Source organism: Amblyomma mixtum, chromosome 3, assembly GCF_055824585.1.
Source record: "Amblyomma mixtum isolate Tamu chromosome 3, ASM5582458v1, whole genome shotgun sequence".
Lineage (NCBI taxonomy): Eukaryota > Metazoa > Arthropoda > Arachnida > Ixodida > Ixodidae > Amblyomma > Amblyomma mixtum.
This window is the reverse complement of record NC_143014.1, coordinates 32546174-32571137: the sequence shown is the minus strand read 5'-3', so window position 1 is coordinate 32571137 and position 24964 is coordinate 32546174. Positions and strand designations below refer to the sequence as shown.

At 45.6% G+C, this 24964-nt stretch overlaps 2 protein-coding genes across 5 annotated transcripts; one reads left to right on the top strand and one right to left on the bottom strand.

Moving 5' to 3' along the window:
• The first annotated feature begins 18 nt into the window (after positions 1-18).
• Positions 19-3804, top strand: Su(fu) (suppressor of fused domain protein). 2 transcript variants are annotated; one of them, XM_089578608.1, is made up of 9 exons: positions 20-197; positions 532-666; positions 731-1010; positions 1065-1223; positions 1286-1506; positions 1588-1692; positions 1760-1898; positions 1960-2028; positions 2111-3804. In XM_089578608.1, the coding sequence occupies exons 1-9, from the start codon at positions 46-48 to the stop codon at positions 2180-2182; spliced, it is 1332 nt and encodes a 443-aa protein (XP_089434734.1). In that variant the 5' UTR covers positions 20-45; the 3' UTR covers positions 2183-3804. The 2 variants fall into 2 exon arrangements, with proteins under 2 accessions (XP_089434733.1, XP_089434734.1); XM_089578607.1 differs by having other exon boundaries at positions 19-197; positions 731-1223.
• On the bottom strand, positions 1062-24964 carry LOC149349588 (uncharacterized). Of its 3 annotated transcripts, XR_016290129.1 has the most exons (10): positions 24644-24964; positions 24438-24562; positions 24109-24359; positions 19431-21142; positions 14997-15207; positions 14825-14934; positions 14307-14761; positions 14143-14247; positions 7294-7397; positions 1062-3268 (listed from the first exon to the last, which is right to left on the bottom strand). XR_016290129.1 is itself a non-coding variant. In XM_089578603.1 (9 exons), the coding sequence occupies exons 1-9, from the start codon at positions 24776-24778 to the stop codon at positions 3172-3174; spliced, it is 3201 nt and encodes a 1066-aa protein (XP_089434729.1). In that variant the 5' UTR covers positions 24779-24964; the 3' UTR covers positions 1062-3171. The 3 variants fall into 3 exon arrangements, 2 of the variants coding, with proteins under 2 accessions (XP_089434729.1, XP_089434728.1); XM_089578603.1 differs by lacking the exon at positions 7294-7397; XM_089578602.1 differs by lacking the exons at positions 1062-3268; positions 7294-7397 and adding an exon at positions 5027-5204.

Sequence of the window (24964 nt, the reverse complement as noted above, 5' to 3'; positions counted from 1 at the left end):
ATCTGCATGAGAGAGGCGCTGCAGGCGCTGTAAGGAATTTTCAACATGGAAGCGAAACGAGGAGTCGGTGCCTCGGGCTTCCCAGTAGTTGGCTTCCCTCAAATTCCCCCTGGCCTGGAAGCGCTCTACTCAGCATGTCTTCAAATATACAGCGACCAGCCAAATCCTCTGCAAGTTGCAGCAGTCCTGAAGTACTGGTGAGCGTGACCTCTGCTCATTTCGTTCCTAGCAGTCTCTTGTGTTCGATTGCTTGCGCGCGCTGCGCTCACAGGCCGCTCAAATGGTCACTTCTCTACGCACTGCCGTCGCTACCTTTGTATCTGCGCCCTCGAGTGTGAGCACCCTTCCAAAGACAAACTGCGCAAGTATAAAAGACAAACGCCGAAGACGAGGCAGACGGGACAAGAGCCTATCCCGGCTACCTCGTACGCTGTGTTTGTTTGCGCGGTGCATTGTACGGACTGACTAGCATAAGTTTTGCAAAGCGTGGGCGTCTCCACTGACGAGGAGGCTGCCACGCTTACGTTGCAGGTTGGGAGGTCCGGACCCACTCGACTACATCAGCATGTACGCGAATCAAGGGGACGAAAGCAAAGAGATTCCGCCGCACTGGCACTACGTCAGCTTTGGCCTGTCGGACCTTCACGGAGACGGGAGGGTCCACGAGTACGTTCAGCATTTTACCAGGGCCGCGAGCTCTTACCCATAACTAGTAATGACAATTTCGCAGGATATCGGGCGCGGACTCTCCTAGTGGCTTCGGCTTTGAGCTCACGTTCCGGCTGCGCAAGGAGCCCGACGAGACGGGGCCGCCGACTTGGCCGGCGGCTGTGATGCAGGGCCTGGCGAAGTACGTATTTCAGTCAGGCAACGTGCTGTGCGACGGTGACCATGTCTCCTGGCACTGCCCGCTGGACAACAGTGAGTCGCGAATAGAGCACATGCTCATGATGGAGGACCCGCAGCTGGGCACGGTGGTCACGCCGTTTGGGCCCGTCAGCTTTATTCAGGCAAGTGTAGAGGTACGGCGCTGGGGGGCTTCGCTAACTGTTCTGCTCGCGCAGATTGTTGGCGTGTGTGCAGAGGAGCTCAAGGCGGCCCAGCAGTGGAACGGTCGCAGCTTCGTGGCACTCATGCAGCGCGTACCGGGGGCCGGCGGGCCCTGGCTGGTGACCAACATGCGCCGAGGCGAAACGGTGTTCGAGCTCGACCCCAGTATCCAGGTGCTCTCCTTTCGGCTGCATGCCCGCAGGCCGGGACAGGCACCAAGAAACCCACTTTGCAGGATGCTGTAGACCAAGGAATCGAAAACGAAGGGTCTGACCTGAGTGGCGTCAGTGCCAAGCTGTGTTGGTCAGAGGAGTTCCCTCCAATTGTGCAAAGTGCCAAGGAGCCAGGGAACACTGCCTCAGTCGATACGCCCAGCATATCGCAGTACGAGTCTGAGGAAATCAAAAGGACTCTCAAGAAGGGGCTGCTTGGCAGTCAGCCTAGCAGTGAAACAGAGTGAGTGGAGTACGTCTCCATACTCTTGCCATGGTAATTATATCAGCCAGTGTTATTGTATCAAGTGCTGTTTTTATGCAGAGACAATGGCCTAGAAACACGAGAGTTGGCTCAAACTCGAGCTTTGGAAGCAGTCCACTTACAGCTGAATTTGGAGGCTGGCCTGCTGTTTCCCCTAGTACTCAGGTAGCCCCAGAACAGTGCTTGGACTATGGCGTGGTCATGCTGTTTCACAACACCTTCTTATTTACAGAGGAAGGTTAAAACATGGCCGCCATTTCACATTCAAGAGCTCAGTTGACTGTGCTGCAGTTACTTTTGTGGTTCCAAGCGTTATTGGAGCCTTTGCAAATGCAGAACAACCATATGCAGTACAGGGTTCCTGGTTGCAGGTAGGAAATTGTCTCATCATATTTTTCTGCAAGCCTTGAGTTGAGTGCTCTTGCAATGCAGATTCTGCTGACTGAAGACCTTATCTCAGAGATGACTGTGTCCATGGAAGAGCTGTGCACCGCTGAAGGTGTAAGTGTCCATGCAACTTGGCCACGGTGCGTTTTGGCTTATGGGTGCGTGTTCTTAGTGGGAATTGCACTTTTTTTTGCAGCTTACTCTGCCGAAAACATACACATGGCCCCAGCGGAAGATGTCCATTACACTTTTGCCTGAGGAACTGTGACAAGTTATGATGTGTATGAACTACAGCCACACTCAGCCCCACATGCAATGCTCAAGAAGTGCCTGTGCAGTTTGTGCCTGCAGTGACGTGTGAATGTGGCACAGCTATTTAATGTTTCGCAGTGGACCAAGTGCATTAGGAACAGAAGAGGAACAAACTTAGAACTTCACGTCTGTGACCTCAACACAATGCCTTGGTTGGGCTTCATATTGCATGCCCGTCTGTGTTTGTAGGGCAGTGATGCGTAGCTGTGCTGACCAGCCTATGTCTACACCCTTGCTTACCAGTGTGCCTGGACTGTGTGCTAACTATAGGCATGCTTACATGAATCTGACAGAAGCAGGATATTAGGCAATGCAAGGTTGGCGGGACGTTTGCGTGTACACATTGGCGGGTGCATCATGCTGGCTATTCAGTGTGGTGTAGTCTTGTAAAGAACCACAGCGTAAGCGGGTTCTGTTTCTGCTAAACCAGCACCCAGTTGCAAGTGGGATTAAATGCATTTTGATGAAGTGAGTCAACCTACCCTGTGTAGGCAGGCTGACCAGATGCTCTAGAGTTCAACAATGTGCTCTCTATAGTGGAATTTATGCGTCGCAGTAGTGTTGCCAGAGCAGCTTCTGGCACCAGTCCAGTTTTTAAAGACAGCTTGAAGGACACTGTTGCAATCTTTAATACCTGAAATACTCATGCCAAACAAGGATGTAGACACTGCCGCAGAAAAGACAGATGGCCTTTTATTTTTTGGTACCAAAAAGTGCACAGCTGTTTCCTTGCTGCATACAGGTGTCCATAATGGCTGCAGTGTGGCAGGATCCTCCTCTGCCGCACCTTTTGTAAAGCCAGTGTCTTTATTAAATACGTGACTTAAATGTACAGACATGAAGTGTTGGGCTCTTACGTGATAATCCCGCCAAACTTGTACGGGCATTCAAAGTGACCTTGAGTGATGAGATGGCGCACACACACCACTGCAGTGACTATGGTTATCACAACCTTTTCCCTCTGGAGGATCCGGCTGTGGAGGGCCGACCTCGCTTGGCTCCGATGCACACTTTTAGGCCCGGCTGCTTCTTTGGTGTGTCCCTGCGCATGGTGTGAAACAGTGCTGTCACTAAGAGGTTAATTTGTTCCACAGGAGACTCAACTGAAACAAATTGCTCACACAGTAATTATCCTTAATCCACAACAGTTCATTCATTGCCATAAAAGGCAACAGACGGGCAGTTAACCAGGTGGTCAAATTATTCAGAGCCCTTCACTACGGTGTCCTTCATAGTAAGAAAGTGCAAGAAAGCAAGCAAGTATCAGCAAGAAAGTGCAAGGCCCTGATCTATTCTGGAAGGCTGCTACTCTGAAAAATATCCAGTCAGAGTAGGAACAAATGGCATTCAGCCAAATTGATAGCACACTTCTTTGCATCATCCACAGAGGTTTCCAGCACCCCTAAGTGCCCACTTAGCAAATCTGGAAGTTGACTTGTAAATTAGGTTTAATAAGGCGTATGCATTCTCAAACCTTCCGTGTAACTTTCCCTACTCCAGTCATTTCATGTGTTACGCCTACAAAAAGGCCCGGAAAAACTTTCTGAGGAGTGTACATAAACTTGTTCAATTACAACAATGTGCTGTCATGAACACCCGAGACATATAATACACTTCTGCATGCAACAGCGAACCCAAAATCGCGCAAAAAAAGCCCTCTCTGGGGGCTTTTTTCACATTCGTGCCTTCCTCAGTTTCACGCTGCTGTGTATTTCGGCTAAGAGATTGCTATTAGCAGAGTCCTTCAATACTTCTAATGGTCATGAAACTCGTGCCACAGTTTGGTTTAAGCAGTCGCTTGGGGTAATGCCCCTGATCTGGAAGCTGCGAGTGGTCTACCACGCCAGCAGTACATGGTCTGGTTGCACCAGAAAAACTTGTTTCTGCACCCATGCTATTATTTAGTCTTGGTATTTTATGCGAAATTGAAGCGGAGGTCCTGTATCCATAAGTTCCGTAATCCTAGCCAGTTTGATGGTTATACAGAGAAAGAGCGCCGCCTGCGGCACCACGGCTGGCTCTCAACATTCATCTGGCTTTTGCGTGGATACTTGTCATGCTTAATGTGCTTAATGGGACGTTGAAACACTATACTCCATCTCACAAGCTGTTAGCAGCGCTGTGAAGGCTGCAGCGATCTGAGCCAGTCAAAACACCGTGCACTACAAAACGTGCTCCTCTGCCCCCTTACCCCGCGACTGGTGGCTCCACCTCAGGGAAAGAGCACCAGTCTCCAGCTGCTGCGTTAACAGAATGCACCAATTGGACTTGTGCTGCGCTTGTGTCGCTAACCTGGCTTCAATGGACACTACAGGTTTAACAACGTGATGACTCTGGTATGTTTAGAACTATCCGATGTGGGATTGTAATGGAGGATTTAATGCATGGCTAAGTGCCTTCAAAATGGCGCATGGGCTATTGCTATGCGTGGCACTATAGCGTGCACCTTTCAGAAGCACAGTGCATCCGATTTTACTTGCAATACTTGCGCAGGCAGAGGGTAATGTAGCATTTATAGTTCAAAAGATGAACATGTGACATTTCAGCGGGCATTGCTTTGCCATTATGCTAGCGGGGTACCACTAATTGTGACAGTGCTATGGCACGGCGCAGTAACTGCTCCAATTTCGATCGAATAATGCCATTCTTAGACATGCATTACAGATCTGCAATACTATCTTCTCTAACATGGCATGGTAAATAATTTTCGGAACTTACCCGTCTTCAGCGGTGTATGAGCACAAAAAGAAAAGCGAACGTGTTGAACAAAACTAACCATTTATTCACACACACTACGAAGAACACAAAAAAAGCGTCAAATAGCAGTTGTTAGTGGCTCGAATTTGTTCCTCCACTGGCTGGGATTTTCGTATATACAGTCGCGAAGCTGTGATTTAAGTCCGTGCAGCCTGGGATTCCGCATCGGATTTACAGTTCGGCAGGCTTCGTTCAAACTGCCATGTCTACTTTGAAAGAATCTGAAAAAAAAAGTGCCCTCTTTTTAGCATTTCAAGCTGCAACGCAATGTGTCAACACAGTAGCGTAACCTATGGTTGGGTAGTTCGGGCACAAGTTATCCAAAGTGTCCGCTACTGTGCAGCATCTGATGCGATACGGCGTCGCTTTGTTGATGGTTGAGAACATGGTCTGTGCGTGGTCAAGTACTGTGGCAGCCCTTCGAATATCCTAAGAACAGCGTCAGGATTCAGCTTCAGCAACTCGCGTTGCAGCAACACAACCTCCCCATTTGCTATGAACTTGTTGTGCCAAACGATGGCTGTTGGATTGAAAGGTTTCTAACAAACATGCATTTTCAGCAAATTGGAAGAGAAGCCATCGACTTCTTTTTAGGGGATGCTGCTTCTCCATCCCTCTCGCAGTGCGGCGTTCGATAGGAAACGAAAAAGTGATGCCTTTTCATTGTTGCTCCTGCAGCCAGAACAACAGTCCGGCACACAGCAAGGCGAAGGCTTCGTGCATAGACAGCACTCGGTTGTTCACAAATACACACACATTCACATGCTCACACAGAAAGAAAATGACACATAACAAAACACCACTTTCTGTGCAGACAGGCAGCCTCCCCCTTCGCCGCTCGTCAAAACATGCTCCTTGACTGCTGCCAACGCTGCCACATGGCTGCTTTGGGCAGTGCACCAAGCTCTTTCATTGAGCTTTGTTTCATGACCATAAAATGCAATTGAAGGACTCTGCTATTAGTTGCATTCTTTCAGACGTCATGCAGACACCATGGCCGTCGCCAGTCAGGAAGCTCCGCCCCCAGTGAATTCCCGCACGCATCAGCAGCGGGCGGGGCCAGTGGAGGAGCATGCAGCATGCAAAAAGTGGCAAGGGTGCCCTGATCGCAGCATAACTGTCCCCACATATGGGGTTTTTAAACCCCCGCGGATCAGCAAATGTGTATTTGGAGTACCCATATGCAGCCTGCACTAAACTGTCTCAGTCGAATTGAGCACCTTTCTGGTCGCAATATTTTTTAGGGGGGGGGGGGGGGCAATACAGCGAAAGCAGTAAATAATATTTTACAAAACACTGAACGGGGCAGCATACTGTCCGCCATTTTTATGCAGAAAGATTTCAGCGAGTGACAGTATCGACTGTTTTTACTCAATTTTGAGCACAATGTGCATCTTGAAAACACAATGTGATTCCACAATCCCTCGGGTGCTTAAATGAAAAATCCAGGCATTTCGATATTACAATTTCTAACCAATCTGGCTCATTGTATGGAATATTACACATTCTTGCACAAACTTGCCTGCTTGTTTTTCGTGCTGGAAAACAAGTACCCTTTCTTAAGGCCTGAATATACTAATCAGGCGAAAAAATAAATAATTGTTTTCAATCAAAACAAAAATTGGCACCTGAAATGGTTAATCCACTATTGCTATTTAAATAACTTCCATCCATGAACAATGGATCCAAACACTGGGACTGAAGTGAAAAACGAAGTTGAATCTGACCTCACTATGCAAAATCAACCAATTTTTTTGTTCGTTTTTTTTTGCCAAGCGCCTTAATACTGACAGCCTCCAGCTCATCTGCGGTCAAATCTCTAGAAAGATCTTTCATTTTAGATTATGAGAAAAGCCAGCGGCAAGTGTTTGTATGTGTACAAGCAGATGGTATAGAAAATCCCAGCGATGGAAAGAAAAATAGGGTGACGTCATCAAGCGGCTGTAGTACTGCCATATCAGACAATTGTATCCATGTAATTTTTCTATATACATACCCCTACTGGTAGACTTCAATGTGGCGCCAGTTTTCTGGGTGGTGTCATATACGATTTCTCGCTGCATATAGCTTACATGTGCTAGTCAAGTTGGAGGCAAGCTTTCGACAGGGATTTGGACCGACGACATATGCACCTTCAATGGTATGTCTTCCCAGACTCTTTACCTCCGCCCATAAGGCACCGCTGAGGTCTCCACCGAGATGTGAGCAATCTTTTCCTCAAAACCTATTTTCGCATCAAAGTTGTGATGCAACCGTTTGTTGTACACCGTTAGGGGGTGGTGTCATGATTTCTCACTGGGTATAGCTTACGTCTCGTAGTCAGGTTGGAGGCTAGCTTGCGACAGGTATCCACATTGAGTGTCCAAGTGTTTCACCTTTGTGGAATCGGCATTCGGACACGCGTCTTCGAGTCACTTCTCAGTGCCCAACATGCGTAGAGGTCAAACGTTCTTGACGACACACTAATGCTTTCACGTAAGCAGTTTTAATTTTTTTTTTTCATTTAATATTTCATTTGAGTATGTTTCCCCTAATAAATACTTTCATACCTTTTATTTTTTTTTTTTTTCAGTTTTATACACAGAACGTTCAACTTGATAAACCCACTGCCGGAGAAATAACTTACTGGCTTTACCTAACACAAGACCTTGCACCTTTCATCACGGGGCAAAGGGAGAGGTCAATGCTGCATGTAACGAATGAAGACCCTCAAAAACACTTTAAAGCTTATACGATTGTAATTGAGTGGCCACACACAATTTCGTGGGCAGAACATCAACTTCACAAAAAAAAAGGGTAGTCGACTAAATATGGCATCAGTTTAGTGTTGAAGTTTTAACGAAATCAGTGGTGCTGACGGTGCACTTTGAAGAAATTGCAGCCTAATTAATTTCGTGCGGCCGGACTAGTTTAAGCCCTGTAAAAAGAGAGTACTATCAGCATCAAATGAAACGCGAACAAGAGAACTGAAACGCAAACAGCACAACTCGCTGATATTACACTAGAGAGGCAAAATACAAGAGCCGTTGATTTTCCCATCGAAGGCGAAAAAACCACTCTTCCGAAGTGTTAATTGGCCACCCCTGTATTTCATCTGCAACCTCTAATATGCTTGATTTTTTGTGCTCGCGTTTCAGGTGTTTTGTTCGCGTTTCATTTGACGCTGTTAGTACATGTGCTATATTGTATGCACTAAAGATTCTAGAAACCAAGGAGAAATTAACTTCGACTAAGTACAGCCTTTGTCAAAAGTTTGGAGCCCAGGGGGTTTTCTTTTGAGCCACACTGTGTCGTCCTTAATGGGTCTCTAGCGCTTCAAATTTCCTGGACATGAGAAGGTTTCTGGTACGGCCTCCAGCAATAGCTATAACTTCCATGAATGCTCCTGGAGTCCCAATATAAAGCTTGGAAGTGAACCCCCTGGGCTCTAAACTTTTGACAAAGACTGTACCATTTTATCGATTTCAACTCTATATCGAAGTATACAAAATATTTCGCGATCGCCTGGAGCCCGCTGCGCGGGCGCTTAAGCGCCGCGAAATTTCCCCTCGAGTATTCAGAAATCAATTCCCAAAACGTATCTTGTATCGAAGATGCTTTTTTGAAGTATTGTGCCCAGCCCTGTAACGCCGGCTCTGGTTGGACTTCCTTTCAACATCTAAAATCTAAATTCCTGCCACAAACTTCAGTTTTGCCCTTGCTACTGTCATCACAGGGAAAGATTCACATGAAAATGCCAGTATTTTTATAGCAGTCTCCGGCAGTAGACTATCCTTTTAATGGGACAGCACTTGTCCAATTAAGTTTGTGCTGGTGCTCCATTTTTTTCAAAGCTTGAGGTGCAACAGTAACAAAAAAAAAGTTTGAGCAGCAGCAATGACCATCATCCCTGCTCTGTGATAACATAATGAACGTAGCCAATCTGGCACTAAGGTAAAACTTCACAGGTGCTTGAGATGTGCAGCTATGTTTGTGCGACCACTGAACAATCAGCTTCTTAGGCCAAAATCATCAGCTTTGCAAACACCCAATTTTGCTTATTTTTAGCAAAACATCATATTCTTTAACTGACACTTCCAATGTACAAATTTCGCCCATACATCACCTGCACATAAGTGAGTTTCGAAATTAAAACCTGCATATTAAGGAAGCTAAAAGTCACCGAAACCGAAGTGCATAAGGGAATGTTTCTTTTTTTTTTGTTTAATTTGTGGTGTTCTCAATGGAAAAGAGTGCTGAGAACAATGGGAAATAGCGCAATTATTTAAAGCTGAAAGATGATTAGGAAGCTGAAGAAAAAACAACCACATGCCGTCGGTGGGATCCGAACCCACGACCCTCCAATGCTCCAATGCTCTACCAATTGAGCTACAGCGGCAGCTGTCCAATCTTCAACTTTCGGGTGTATTTATGTTGCATATAACCTAACCTTGAGTGTGTTCACCAGCGCCACCCTCGTCCATAGCGGCGGACGTAGTACATCCTGTATTACCGCGAGTGTCGCATGGCACATGATTTAACGGTGGGGGCGAAAACTATGCGATAACCCTCATTTATCTTTTCGCCTTGAATAATTACACTATTTCCCATTGAGAACACCACAAATGAAAAAAAAAAAAAAAACAATCCCTTGTGCTCCTTGGTTTCGGTGACAGTTGGCTTCGTTCATATGCATGTCATAACGAGCTCCTCATTTCCCTTCCCTTGTCTGCTCAAAATTAAACCTGGTGAGGTAACATGAACATGTATGGCAGTACGCTTAATGAATGCCAACATAAACTTGCTTACTAATCCACAAAAAAATGTGATGTCAAAAACTTGGAAAAACTACTGGAACAATACTCTGTCTCTAATGTACAGGGGCGACAGAAAGAAATGTGAACAGAACGGAGCTCAAGTACTCCGCTGTTCGCATTTCTTTTCATGACGCCTTTACTTCGGGGATAGCAGAAAGGCGCTAGAGTCACCCGTGATGCATTCTAGGACGACTCTAATGACTTTTTCTTACCACCTAGGTAAAAGTGCGATGAAAAGAAATTCAAACAGCGGGGCGCGTAGGCGCCGCATTGTTCGCGTTTCTTTCCATCGCGATAGTACATATTTTAACACAGGTAAAATGCTGGTTTTTAAGGAGCAATAGTGAAAACAAATTGCCAATGTTATCAGTCAGCTCAAAAAGAAATCTGTAAAATGTAACAAGCCCTTACAAAGGACCTATAAGGCATATCAAAAAGCAAATTCATTCTGTACAAGTAGGATTTTACTGGCACTGCATAATTGTGATATGGTATGAGCAGTTTAATGCCCCAAAGCTGCACATCAGCTGTGAGAGAAATCGTAGTTGAGGGCTCCAGATCAATTTTCGCCACCTGGGGTTCAGAAGCGTGCACCAACATCGTACAGCACACGGGCATTTTACCATTTCGCCTCCAATGAAATGTGGCTGTTGTAGTAGGGATTCAACCCCATGACCTTGGGCTCAGTAGCCGAATGCCATAGCCACTGAGGCACTGCATCAGGTTAACCTTTTGCGAGGCACGAAATTTTATGAAGCTTTCCGTGCATACAAATGGTAAAATCAAAATTCAGAATGACTGTAGCAACTGATTGACATTAATTTCAAGTCATTTAAACCACTCGTTTTCAAGAAGAAAGTGATACACATGTGTACCACAGTCTTCTAACAAGAACTCAAAAGTGGTGGTACGTTTTTGCACTGCTGTCCGTTCGACATATAAAAAAAATTCGCATTACAGCTGAAATGAGCTTTAAAAACTTATATGATCAGTTCACTGGTGAGAGTTATTAAAGCATTAAACGCACAATAAAACTTAGCATTTAGCTTCGGCTCAAGAAGTTAATGCATATCTGTTTTTGCCCATTGGACCACCACCTATAGCGTCTTTGTACTCATCCTTAATATATCCTTAATATAATATAATATATCCTTAATATAATCTTTGTACAACAAAGATCCTTAATATACTTTCATTCACAGAGTGATGAGTGGAAGCAGCATTCACAAGAACTCAATTTTAGGGAGCACTGCGAAGTCTGACTATACCAGGCAAGATGGCATGTTGATGGAGGTCCATGCGTAGCTCGCTCCTTGGGGACCTATTGCTGTTTCTGGGCTGTGGCGAAATTCACAGTATTCTGTGGAGACTGATCACTTTTTGTCGGTGGGCACATAACTGTGACATGCTACAGAATCCTTGAAGGCAATGAGACTGTGGCATTTTCGGCGTGACAGATCCGCATGAGATCGAGGTTTGACCGATAAAACGTTTTTACGGAGTCTACGGTAGAGGAACCAAAGTGCTACTGTGCCGCTGCCACTTGCCACAAGCGCTTTGCCAAAGCAAATGCCACCTCACACTCGGTGTTCGGTGTGAACACAGTGTCATTCATCTATTTATTCACATTGGTGTTTGATGAGAATGACATCTGACACCTCTGACACTGAATGGTACTGTGATCCCTGTCGAAAACAAGGAGAGGGCCTTTTGATGCGTCAGGCATAGCTGTTGGAAGAAACTACAGCATCATTCTTATGTGGTTTATAATAAAATAATCCATGCATAATGTCTATGTGAGCATGCTTACTCTTGTAAAACAGCAAAATTCCTACTCAATGCAAGCTTATTACAACAATGCTGTGGCTGTGGCAGGTAACACTGCTGTAAAAATTAAAAATTAAAGGTAATATTGATGTATACGTCAACTTGAAGAGAAGGCGTAGGGCATGAAGCATGACTCCAGTGATGTTGCAAAGACTATGTGGGTACACAACAGCCAATGGCTATGCTAATGACCTTGCTTGTACGTGCAGTTGGCAGTTTTGCATTTGATGTAAGCTCCACTGCAAGCTATAATGTATGCTTGTGCATTATGCCAAATGGTTCCTATACTGTGTTTTTTCCTGATCATACCATTTTATGGTTCTGCCCAACTTGACCACTGCCACTGTTGCCTACTATCCTTTTGGCGGTGCGGGCTGGACACTACTTTTATTTATTTTTTTCTGCACAAACTAATCTCTGTTGCCTACTAAGTCTCAACTCTCACCGTACCGCGCCCATGACCATTGTAAGCCCATTAATGGTAGATGCGGATGCCAACTTCAAATGCTTCCCCAAGGCGGAAAACAATATAAGAAAGGCGGTGGAAGAGTGGAGAGGGGGGGTGCTCTCTTTGTCTTCATCGTTACTCACCAACAGTGGGGCGAGCTTCCGACCGACTGGCCTGTTATCAGACCTCTCTGCAACAACACTCCTCTCGCGGATTAAGCGGGGCTTTCGCGATATCTTCACTATCAAAGCACAGCACTACATGTGTCATTTAAGGGCCGTAGTTTGCCCTCTCACTCTCGCCTTCTCGCGAGCCTGTCACTTCGATAGGACAGAGAAAGGCTTTAATCGATGACCTGTCACTCCGAGAGCCTTATTAGTTGGGGTTAGTCGCAGCTTTTGAGGCAAGTCACCCCGGCCCTTCTCATCGTATACCCGTGCTTTCGCGCCACACTTTCAAGCTAGATTCCATGCTGTTCTTGAGCATGCTATGCGATATCTGCCTTGAAGCTAGAAAACTAGTTTAATTTTCGCTTCAGTTTCTTTTTTTTACGTTGCGGCAATTTTGAACTGCTTGTGAAAACAGTAGAAAGTAGAAGTTGAGAAGGGTCGCGTCTGCCAGTGTTGCACGCACCCAGAAATGTGGCAAATCTTGATCCATGCAGGATAATTTTGTGATTCAACTGCATCCACGGTTGATATTTTTCACTATCTAGATAGCAGTGGCTGAGGATACTGCCTCATAATCAGACTTTAGTTCAGAGAGCAAAGAAGGCCCGAGGAACCAGCCCAGAACATCAACCAGTGGCTGCACCTCGGAATGTTTCTTATTTGGGCCTGTTCTGCTGGACTTAGCGGACATTTTTATAAGATACTGATGTTCCCAATGTTATTTGTCTCATCTGTAGGGTTTCCAAGCCGTTTGGGCAGGATTTGATACCACATGCGCTGCAAAGAGTTCCCTGACTGTTTCGCCCAATGGCGTGCCCAGCTATGGGGCCTAAAATGGTTGTTTACAGTGCCGCAGATGCCATCTCTATACTTCAAAAAGCACATCTTGAAAAAAATTTCCTGGTTCACCTTTGCTGAAACCGCCTGTGTGTAAACCACCCATAGTTCCGAAAAAGCATGGAATGAGAAAAGGACACAGCAGCAAGCAACAGAAAAGAAAATAATAGGTCTTAACTTTAAAAAACAAACACAGCAGCATAGATTGCAGAACAGAAGAAAGTTAATTCTCTACCTGAAATAAAGAAGACAATATGAACACATACAATGCATCGTCAGGATTTTTTTTTCTACCCAAAAAGGTGGCAATGGCTGAGGAAATTGCAAATGAAGCCCCTGATTTCATACCTCATCTACACATCCAAAAAAATGTGGAGCGGTGTTACATCATCTTCACAATGTGATCACTTTGGCGAATCAGGAAAAGAAATGTTATAGAAATAAAAGCCACTTTTCCTGCCAATGCAACGGCCCTCTGGTAAAATACTTATTAAAAAATGGTGCCGCCATTCTGGTTGCCATGAAACCAGTTTACTGCCCTCTGATAATGGTGGCCTCACTGTTCGGAAAGAATGCAAATGAATCAGGGTCGTGCTTGGCTCGCACTTCTGAAGCTGCTGTGCATGACGACTTCACGTTGACCAACTGAGCAGTGATGCTTCACAACCTCATTTCTCAACAGCATTCACAGCACTGCTTTCCTATTTTGATAGCGCTTCCAGATGAAATAATGCTGCTCGTGAAAGTGGTAAGCCAACTGTGACCACTCAAGAACTCGCGTGACCAAGTGCGGTCACTAGAATTCTTGATGGCAATCGCTACAGTCTTTCACTTCAATGCAATTTTCTGGTTTATCCAAGCTCTCTTACCAGTAAAAATTTATCTCTCAATATAGCTGTACCTAGTGTTGGGAAGGGTAGACAGGTTGGCCAAAGGAACATGTCTCTGGCCTGCTAGTCCACATAGAGCAAGGACAGCAGGACAAGAAGTGAAGGTTGAATGTGAATTTATAACGAGCTACACGTGGCGGTGCCAGTTGCGGCAGCAAATATAGAGAAAAACAAGAACACCGGCCACTTACTGTCCAGTTGGTGAAGGCCGGCTGCGACGACTTCGTGATGGGATAACTGGCCGTGGTTTGTACAGGTCGGAAGACTGGTAACGTTTTGACGATGTGGATTCTGACCTGGAAATCACATGCAGCAAGTCAACAACTGTATGCAGCCAGTGAACCTTTGTCCTTACCTAGGCTGTGGTTCATTGCCACTTGGTCTGCGTGCAGGCCGCCGTGATCGGTCAGTGATGGATACGCCTGAAAGGTGGCTGGTTTCTTCATATGACATGACAGCCCCCAAGTCATCAGATGCATCCTCTTGTGAAGACACCTTTCGAAGCTCGGCTCGCAATGATGACTGCTCTTCATGGTGCCTCTCCTTGCTGTACTTTGTCACTTCACTGAAGTCTATGATACCCACTGGCCTTTTTGCTTCAGTAAAAATGGATGCAAACTCGTCGGACGCATACTTGGGGTTGATTTTGCGAGTCCGCCGCAGTCCCATTTTGGGTTCAGGTGCTCCATCGGAGATCACTGTGGATGGAGAGCTAGAAATCCTTGATGACTTTTCAGTGTTGCTCCTCTGAAGAGGTTCTGGGCAGGGTGGCTGCAATTCCTTGTTTGGCATAGGTTCACACTCAGTAACCTGCAAACGTAACCAAGCTAATCATGCTCTGTCCAGCAAAACATGGGATAAAGAAACCTGTACCTCTTCTGGGATAACCTGCAGTGGCACAGCTCCATCACATGCAGGCGGCTCTGTTTCTGACCTGCTCATGCGGTCATCATCCTCATTGCTGCTGCTGGTCATTTTCTTAACTGTAAATGCAGACATCATACATGACTAAAATTCAACATCAGCAAATCTCTGCGTCACTTACTTTCACTTAGTGGTATCTTCTTTTTCTCCCTAACTATAGCACAAACATCCTCATCAGCAGAAGAGACACTGATGCAGTCATCATAGGAAGACAGGTCACTGGTGTGCACAGAGCTGACAGTCACATTTGACCAGGCACCATCCGATTCATGGCCATCTGAAGCTTCCCTCCTTGGCCGTTTCTTCTCTGGAGAATTTTTCTCTGTAGTAGTCTAAAAAGAGCATATTCAACCAAGGTGTTGGAATGCACTGAAAAACCAAAAGAAAAAGACACTTCTGCATGAACCATAACGAATTTTTTTTCATTTTCATTTCACAAGGACCAGGAATAAGGTATCAAAGTCCTTGGGTTAATGTGACTGTTTCTGGGCCAATTTTTCTCTGTGCACTGGCTGCATTTAGGTGAAAACAGTTTACAGTCAGTGACCAAGTCAAACAATAATGAAAGAGGTTTCAGAACTCATACGGGCTCCTTGATCACAATGAGGCACACAAGATGAGTAGGTGGCATTTAAGGGCAAATTTTGTGACGTAATGACTGGGTGTAGGTTAATTGCATGCTTACTGCCATGCAGTTCATTTAGGCGTTGGGTCTGAACACAGCAGCTTTATTGTAGTTTTTACAGGAACCCAACAGGAGAGAGGCATCTACCCGCCGTGGTAGCTCAGTGGTAAGGCGCTAGTCTACCGAGCTGGAGTACCCGGGTTCGAACCCGACTGCAGCGGCCGCGTTTCGATGGAGGCGAAACGCAAGAGGCGCCTGTGTGCTGTGCTATGTCAGTGCACGTTAAAGATCCCCAGGTGGTCGAAATTATTCCGGAGACCTCCACTACGGCACCCCTTTCTCTCTTGCTTTTTTCACTCCCACCTTCCTCCCTTCCCTTACGGCGCGGTTCAGGTGTCCGCCGAGATATGCGAGACAGATACTGCGCCATTTCCTTTCCTCAAAAACCAATTTACCAATTTAGAGAGGCATCTTGGTATGAAATCTGCCTAGCAAAAACGTGCCAACTGGTTTTACCAGAGCATGCTGCATTGCTCAGAAATGTATGTGGTAATGATAGGAGTGTAACTCATAAACAGCCAGTCACATTTTACCACTGTGTTCTTACTGGCATAATAAATGTAACTGCATGCACTGTACATTTGGTTCTATGAAGTGGACGTCAAAGAGCACGTACATTTAGTTGCATCTTTTAAGGGGGCCCAGAAACACAATTTTAGTTGACTGTTTTGCCTGTCGATCACATACAGTGAGTTACAATGGTGCTATTAGCATCGGTAATACTGCGTATATTCCATTTTTTAATATTTTAATGTCCTCCCAAAAACAAATTCATGGCTCTGATGGTGTCCCCACACAGTGGTCGGTTTTAGCAGTGGATAGACATCACCTGGCGCGAGTTTGATGATTGGACAAACAGTAAATACACTGTAAATTGTGTGGATAAATAAAGACACATTTTGTCACCTGTCTGCGTTTTATATTAGATCAACAAAAACAACTTTTTTGTCTTAGATAAAAGCCCTGCAAAGCAAGTAAAATAAAAATACACCACCAGGGGCTCTGGCATGATAACGACGCTGCCAGTCTCAGCAAGAACGAGTTAGCATCTGTGTGACATAAAGAATCCACCTGAAGTATAGCCGGTATTCCTCCAAGCAGTGTTTCGCAGCCTCTTTAAGGAGAAAAGCATTTTTACTGAAGGTTTCGTATTTCTATTTTAACGCAACTGGCCACGCAACAGCCAGCCACATTTTACCACTGTGTTCTTACTGGCATAATAAATGTAACTGCATGTACTGTACATTTGGTTCTATGAAGTGGACGTCAATGATCATGTACATTTAGTTGCATTTTTTAAGGACAAAAGCATTTTTACTGAAGGTTTCGTATTTCTATTTCAACGCAACTGGCCATGTTACATGTGATGTCATTGCAGACGCCCTGGAGATAAGGTTTGGGCAGGTTTACGGACAGCAAGCTGGGTGCTTGGGTTTGCTTGGTCGTCGCGGTGCTTTGACCTAACAGCATGTAATCGAACATGACAAAAATGACGTGACATCTAGTGTTACATCAAACAAGTCACTCATGTGAGCAACAATGGCCATGGCTCTTCTTTATGTTCACACTCTGTAATGAAATGAAAGCTCTGCAGGATAGCCAAATGGTCTAACAGCGTCTTATATCCGTGTCACATGGGCATTTCGAAGGCCCTGCAACCGATATTCTGTCAACCCAAAGGCCATTGAGCGCTGCTGCATGGGTGGTTTCAATGGCCATAGAGTCAATTCTCTATTGATCCAATGGAGCAGCGCGGAACTCGATCAAGATTTCGAGGGCCTTTGTGCACTGGCTGCGTGCAGCAACGTGCAGAGGAACAAAATCAGAGCTGTAGCATTGGAACTTTGATATATAGCAGAGAAAAAAAAAAACAGCCTGGGAGACAAAACAGTGCAGCATGCCTAGTACCACTGTTGCCAGCAATGCAAAAACAACACCAGGGGTGGTATTCCCCCAGTGTCGCCTTTGCGACATGTCGCCTTCGCTCTTTGCTGATTGGCTCGAGCCGCGGTGACGGCGGCGTGACGACATGGATCCGCCTTCCTGCTAAGTCAGCGTGACGTTGCCCCAATTTACTACGCTTAGCCGAACAACGGAATGCGCTGAAGTGATTCGCGCGGGCGACGGGCTAGGAAATTGATACTAGACGCCATGGATCCCACTCTCCTTGCCTGTTTTTTAGCCGTGAAGAAAAGTGCCGTGTCCGCGGACACTGCGACCCGTTTGCTTTGATCGACGAAGCTTTTCGATGTCGCCGCGGCTATCGTGCGAGTCGGCACACGACAACACTGGGTCTCCTTTCCTCGCACTCCATCGGAGCGAGCAGCAGTGAAGCAGGGATTCTTGTGGCGCGGCCAAATTACCATCTGCTGAGCCGGGCTGCCGCTCGCCATGCGAACTTACTTTGCACCGTCGTAAACAGACGACGAAGCAGACGTTGCCCGCAGCGACGAGGTGGCATTATAAGTACTCATTGACTGTAGTATGTACATTATGCTGCTTGAAATAAAAAATAATCATCTCTGCTATAATTAACAACTACTAATCAAAGATATGAAACTACTGCTGCTAGTGAATCAGCAGTGGTAAACTGTTGCTTCTCGGAGTGAATGAAAGCATTGCCGACGAAAGTGCTGGCGGTGTTTTCCGTTTCTTCGAGCAATTGTAGGCACTTTTTAGGCCCCGCCCTAATGCGACATGTCGCAAAAGGCGACACCGGGAGAATACCACCCCAGCTTCCTCAAAAGTGCATGATGCTACAACGGCTTGTTTAAGACAGCTATGTTTATTTCAAGAGTGATTAATACTACAGTAACAAATAAACATTTCGTTTTTAACCTTTCAAGGTTAAACTTGTAAGCTGTTTGCTGGCCATTGCTAGCATGCCTGCAAAATTATTCAAGGCAACGTTGGCGCCGCAATACCTTGGCATGAGATGACGGAAACTCTCCACGGTGATATTTGCCATGTAGTAGCGACGCGACTCCAGAGTTTCAGTAGCGATTTAGAATCTCGCAGGCGCTCGACTCGATAGCCTTTGTAAGTGTCTGTGTGACATTAATTGGGTTAACTTACAATATATAGAAATGATCAAAATACACTTAAGTATCCAGATGGCACAGCCTGCAGCTTCACGGTGCATGCCCCTGCAGTGGGTGCCAGCAACATAACACAAAAATAGTGTTTCCCCTAGTGTACCTCCAGTGGTCCCGCTAGCTTTTGTTGGCCCAGCCATGGTATGCTGAGTACCAAAGCTAGAGGACAGATAAGAAAAAAAAAAAAACATACACATTCTGAAGCAGCAGGATGAAAGACAGCCTGTGGCAGCCCGTTTTGTACAGAATGCCACAAACTGTCCTTCACAAGCTAGCTGCACAGGTTAGTTCAATGCAAGCTACTTTCTCTGAATCATGTGTCATTTCCTAGGTGCGCAAGCACACTGCAATTTGAACGTCCTGAAGCATAACCTGAAGCATGGTGCTCACTGTTTCCTTTCCAGCATGTTTCGACATTTTCATACTCCATTTGTTACCGAACTAAAGAGGTACCTTACCTGCCACCTCAAGTATGCTTAGGTACAACATGAAAATATGAGCCACTTTCTCCCAATATGCTTTTTCACTACAGCGCACAAAAATGAACAAGGATGGAAAGAAAGAGCACCAGTGTTCAATTTTGTGAGTGATGAAGTGAAGTATATGGAACAAACTAGCCCAGCAATTCGCCCTGACCAACCAGTACAATCTTTTGTTTTTGCTTCAATATTAAACGTGAACTGAATTGTTTTCTCTGAATAGAAATCAAAAACAGTTTGATTCATCATCCTGCCCACAGGAGGACTGAAAATATTAAGCCAGAGTTCAAACCCACCTTTCGTCTGGTTGCTTCATGCTTCTCTTCTTTTAAAGGACTCTCCTGCTCAGGTACATCAAGTAGTGCTGCATCACTGGGGCCACTCGTTTGGTCACCGTTCTCCAACTGTGCAATATCCTGCACCACAGGCTCCTCACTGTGCACATCTTGAGGTTGTTCTTCAGTAACAGTGTCCACCAGTTCCAAATCAATTCCACTGTTACCTGACGCCTTGTCAGTCACATAAGAAAACCTCAGGATCTCGGCCTCTTTTGCTTCAACAAGTTGCAGTGCACCTCGAGAACACTCATCATATGTCTCTGATAATGTTTCTTGAGAGATATCCTCAGTAGCTTGCACATCACCCGTCGTTTCACTTTGACTGGCACCATTTAAAATACCTTCCTTCAGAGCATTTTGCGCAATGTGTCCCACTATTCCCAAGGAAGAATCTTGTGAGGCACTTTGAAAGCTCAGCTGAGAGCTATCATGGGAATTTGGGTGCATTTCCAAACAGTCTGGTATAAAAGTTCCTGGCATGTCCACAAGGCATGATGTGCTATCATGTGTTTGGAATGAACTCTGACATATGGACAGTGGAGTCTGTTCAGATGAAGCCTTTTTTGAGGCTCCACCGTCCCTGCTGTCGGAAAAATTTTGCCTCCTGTGCTCTTGTTTCCTTTCTTTCTCATGACCTTTGTCTTTTCGAGAACTTTCACCGCGTTTCTCAGAGGACTTACTGGGCTGTTGTTGTTTGGAAGAAACTTTTGTGGAAGATTTGTCTTTGTCTCTCCTACTTTCGCTATGTGACCGGTGACTGTCGGAACGATCCCTGGACTTTTCTTCGCGAGAATGTTTGTCACTGTGTCGTTTTTTATCATCGTGAGGTTGGCTGCTGCTGTGGTGGCGATGTCTATCATCTGATCGCTTCCGCTCACTCCGACTGTCACACTCCTTTGATCTGCTTGACTGGCCCGAGTTCCCTTTGCTGCGCTCATCTTTGCTCGCATCTGTCTTGCTCCTAGACGTTTCACCCCTCGAAGAACTACCCTTGTCACGAGATGCACTGCACTTGTTTTTTTCTTTTAATAGATCCCGGCTCTCCTTGCTCACATCTCCATCTCCTCTAGATTTGTGTGGCTTTGATCTGCTCCCATCTGAGCCTTTTTTAGACGTGTGAATTTTGGAATGAGATTCAGACCGACTTGAGTGGGAGTGTGATTCTCGGCCCTTGCCAGAGTCCAGCTTGCGTTCCTTCCTGTCCTTGTCCACGGACCTGAATTCCTTCTTTGTCACGTCAGCCATCTTCTCATCATCTTTCTTGTCAATTTCCATAGGCTTTATTCCACTCACAAAGTCAGACTTCATGCCATCAAGTGGCACAGCAGGCTGAACGAGAGCATCTTCAGCAGGACGCCTCCCATCAGAATTTACACTCAGGCAGATGACTTGTGACTCTGGCTCCATGGCATCTATCTGCTCAGGAGCAGGTGCTTCGCCAGCTATTTCATTTGGAACTGGCTGAACAGGTTCTGATAAAGCGCCACACAAATCTGCACTTGCAAAGTTCTCAAATTGCAACTCTGCAGGAAGCTCTTCTGTACGTTCACTGTTATCTGTCACAATCATGAGATGAGGTTCAGAAGACGAGTCTGTGAAGTCGTCAGGCATGAACGCTTGTATGTATGGTTTGGGAGAGCAGCTGCCAGGGACGTCCTGTGTTGTCTCATCTAAAGGAGAACAATGATGCCAGGGTTTTACTGCTTCCCTAAACAAGTTGACACTTTAAGAAGGGAGGTCCCATTCACATGTACGAGTTGACTGACTGCAGCACGTGTAGGCTACCTCCTGCATTTGCACATAAGCTAGGCATTTGATTGCTAACGTCGGCATTCACTGGCTAAATAAATTTCAAAGTGCAGCCAATCACACCAGTGTGGACTTATCCGTGACAATACTTTAAAAACTGAGCACATACGGATAGGGAAATGAGGGGCTCGTTACGACATATGCATGAAAGAAGCCAACTGTCATTGGCATTCCTTCATTTCATCTGTATTTCTTTCCTCCGTAACACTCTACAAACTAATTTCTGAAGCCATTATTTTAGTAGACCTTAGGTATGCTGTGAACTAAGAATGTATTCAGAGCTTTCACTCAGAACAAATATCCGCAATGAGTGCTGCAAAGAAAAGGAAATCACTCTCAGCATGAGGTTTCCTTTTACATTTCAATTGATAAGGGTCGTATTGGCATCTTCACAGTACTTTTCAAAGTGCTTTTGCTTAACTGAATATCAGTCCTGAAATCACAGGGCTCTGGTCATAGAGGCCCGATATTAGGTGCCCATTAGATGTTCATTGCTTCAATCAAAACGCAGGCTGTTCGCCACTGGTCAGTGAGTAGCTGCACATGTGAACTGCACCTGTCCAAGTGCGCAGGTGAAACTCAAGACCCACCCTTTCGGCCATTGTGTTCCCAAATATTCAGCGATAGGTACCAAAAGTTTGAACTGAAATCACAACCTCTGGTCACTACAAACAAAAAACAGCCCAAGCTTTAGTTAGCTGTTAGCATTTACTGCTTCTGGTTGCCACAATAAAAATATTTTCCTTGTAAAAATAAAAATAAGCAAAAAGCGCCCCCTATCACAGGCTTAACCCCCCCCCCCCCCACACTTTTTCATCCCTTCATCATTCATGCTGCCGCCAAGCTCAACAAGTTAAATCTAAGTGATAGAAAGTTAACTGCACTTTCTCAGCCAATGCTATAAAGATTGACAGGCAGCCATTAATAACACTGTATTTCAGAATCAATACACAATCTGAGCATACATAAAAAGCATCAACTGCTGTTAGCTAATGCCTGCTCTATATAAAACATGTTCCAAGTGCACTGATTAAAGTGCTCATACCCAGGTAGAACTTTTGGTGCCCATCACTGCATATTAAAATGTGCTGCCCCAGTCAACCCCACAGACAAGGCAAATGTCTCGTGTTTGTATAGACAGAGTGTGCAGAGGTAGACTCCCAGTTTACGGAATTTCACCCCCTCCCCCATACGTCCGTGACAGCAATGCTTGGCTATGCTGGACATGGAAAGTATGCCCGTGCACTGGACTCCTACATTGGTTCGAAAGTGCTGTACCACAGAGACATCTCAATGCAGCACCTTGTCTTAGGCATACCAGAAACAGTGCCACTTCAACAGCAGAAAGTGCTTTATTAGATGACTGCTATAGAAATACACCAATTAAAGTGCTCCGAGGCCAGCAAATTTAATTGAAGATTTTTATTTCACGCTCAAACAATGTTCTTTTGGTTTCACTTTAAAATGACGTAAAAACACAGTCTTTCCATGGATGAGTTCAAATACTAAACTGTCTCACATGTAACATGATTTCACCAATAATTCTCTAAAAAAACTATCTAAGAAAAACAATGTAACATTTGTAAAGTTGTCCTATAGAAAAATGACACATCTAAAAAAAGGAAAAATGATGAGAATAGAAAAAGGCATTTCCCCAAGAAATTTTGCATTTCTGAACTAAGAATACACAAATTGGTGCTTATATTTCAAATCACAGAGTCTCTGCATATTTGTTTGCTCATACACTATTGCACTTTGCCCTTGAAATACAGCGCACACTAAAGGAAAATTGAGAAACAGAGACCCAATTTCTATCAACCTTAAACCTAGCTCCAATAAATCGTTCAGATCAGGGCTTGTCAAGGCACTGGACAAATATAAGAGGTCAGTGCACTTGCAAGTCTTTCCAGCAGCAATAAAGCATTCCTGTCAGTCACTAGCTTGAAATAGTTTTTTACCATTACACTCACCAAAGGGTGTGGTCATATATATATATATATAATATATGTATAAATATTTACATTTATTTATAAGTCGGCATCTACTGTTGTACAGTGTTGTTTATGATTAAGAGATCCACAAGGACAATGTCTCCCACTGCGCCTTTTAACAATGCATGCAACGAGACATCAGATGTATTCAGGTGTAGAGCGCAGTATAAAAGCCAAAGTTTCTTTGATACCTCTGATGTGCAGAATGCATTTGGGAAACTTCCTACAACAATACATTTTATGTGCAGTTGCTAGCACAACACATTCCATCTTGTTTAGTTTTGTCATCAAAGGGCATGTGAGCACAATCTACATGTATGTACACATGTATCACATCCTGATGATCTGCAGGTATCACAATATAGACTGGACTCCCAGGCAGGCACCACCAGTTTAAACAAGGGTACACACACACGCTCGCTCGCTCGCGCACGCACACACACACACACACCATGGGTGCTAAGAGGTTGCAGGCAAAACGGCCTGCTCCCCTTGGCAGTGCTGTTCTATATGCATGCACTACACACAGGCGTTTGAGAAATGACTGCCGCTGGCCCCTTGGTGGCGAGCAGTGGAGAGCTCGGGGTGAGACGGTCGGTGCGGCAACAGCGAAGCTAGGACGCTGGCCAAGCTCCTGCACCGAACGGCCCTTCCCAAGCCCTCCAGTACACGGGCGTTTCCTGCAACTAACAGGCGTAGCACACAACGCGTGCACGACGCCTGGCAGGAAAATATGGCCGTTCCGAGCGTCCTCGGCTGTCACAACCACAGGGTACAAAGTGAAACATGCATTGTTAGCAACGGGGCGGTTAGTAGTCGAAAACATCGTCAAATACCTATACTGAATTCAGACTTTGGCGGCAGCGGTGGTGGAGGCGGCGGCGGTAAGGCTGGCGTTTGGGGAGGCGGTTGATTGGCCGTGTCAGCAGCAACCTCGGGCGCAGGTTGCGGAGTTGAGGAGTCCGTCGAGCTCAACCCAAGATACTGACGCACGCCGTTCTCTACCTCAGGCGTGAACACTTGGTATATTTTAGGATTGACTATCTGGTCAACAAGATGATCCATGCCAGCCGAGAGCATGCCGGACCTGGGAAGCGAACGCAGCATCAGTAACAAACGGGTCGACACGAGACGCGCCAAGCTGATCAAGGGACAGAAAACTCACTCGTTTATCTCCCTGCGCATCATGTCTCGCACATGGTTCTTGTTCATATCTGGAGTCCACGTCTGCGTTGAGAGGAACTTCGTGATGTAGCCTTCGATTCTTTGCTTCAGGTTTAGGTATGCTGGCTGTAACAGACACATAAAACCAACAGCGTTGCAGCGGCGTCTCACAAGCCTTCACAACAAAAAGACACTGGGATTACTTACCTTCGTGTCCACATCGCCTAGGCAGTCTCGCCGTAACTTATCAAAAAGCCCATGGGATTTCAGGTGGCTTACAATGTTTGCCGTCAATTCGGGGTCGCCGGGCGGTAGTTCTCTTATGCTCGAGTTCGAAGTCATTGTTGCGCTTAGGTACAAGGCATCTCAGCTAAGTCCGAAGCATATGCGTGCATACTAAATGCGTCAAAAGGCCTGCGTAGCACATTCCACTTACGGAACTACATGCACAAACCGAGTACAGAGGAAGAAGCGGAATCTCATATACAGTAAACACGCAGCCTAGCTTCCCCAGCCACCCTGCCTTCG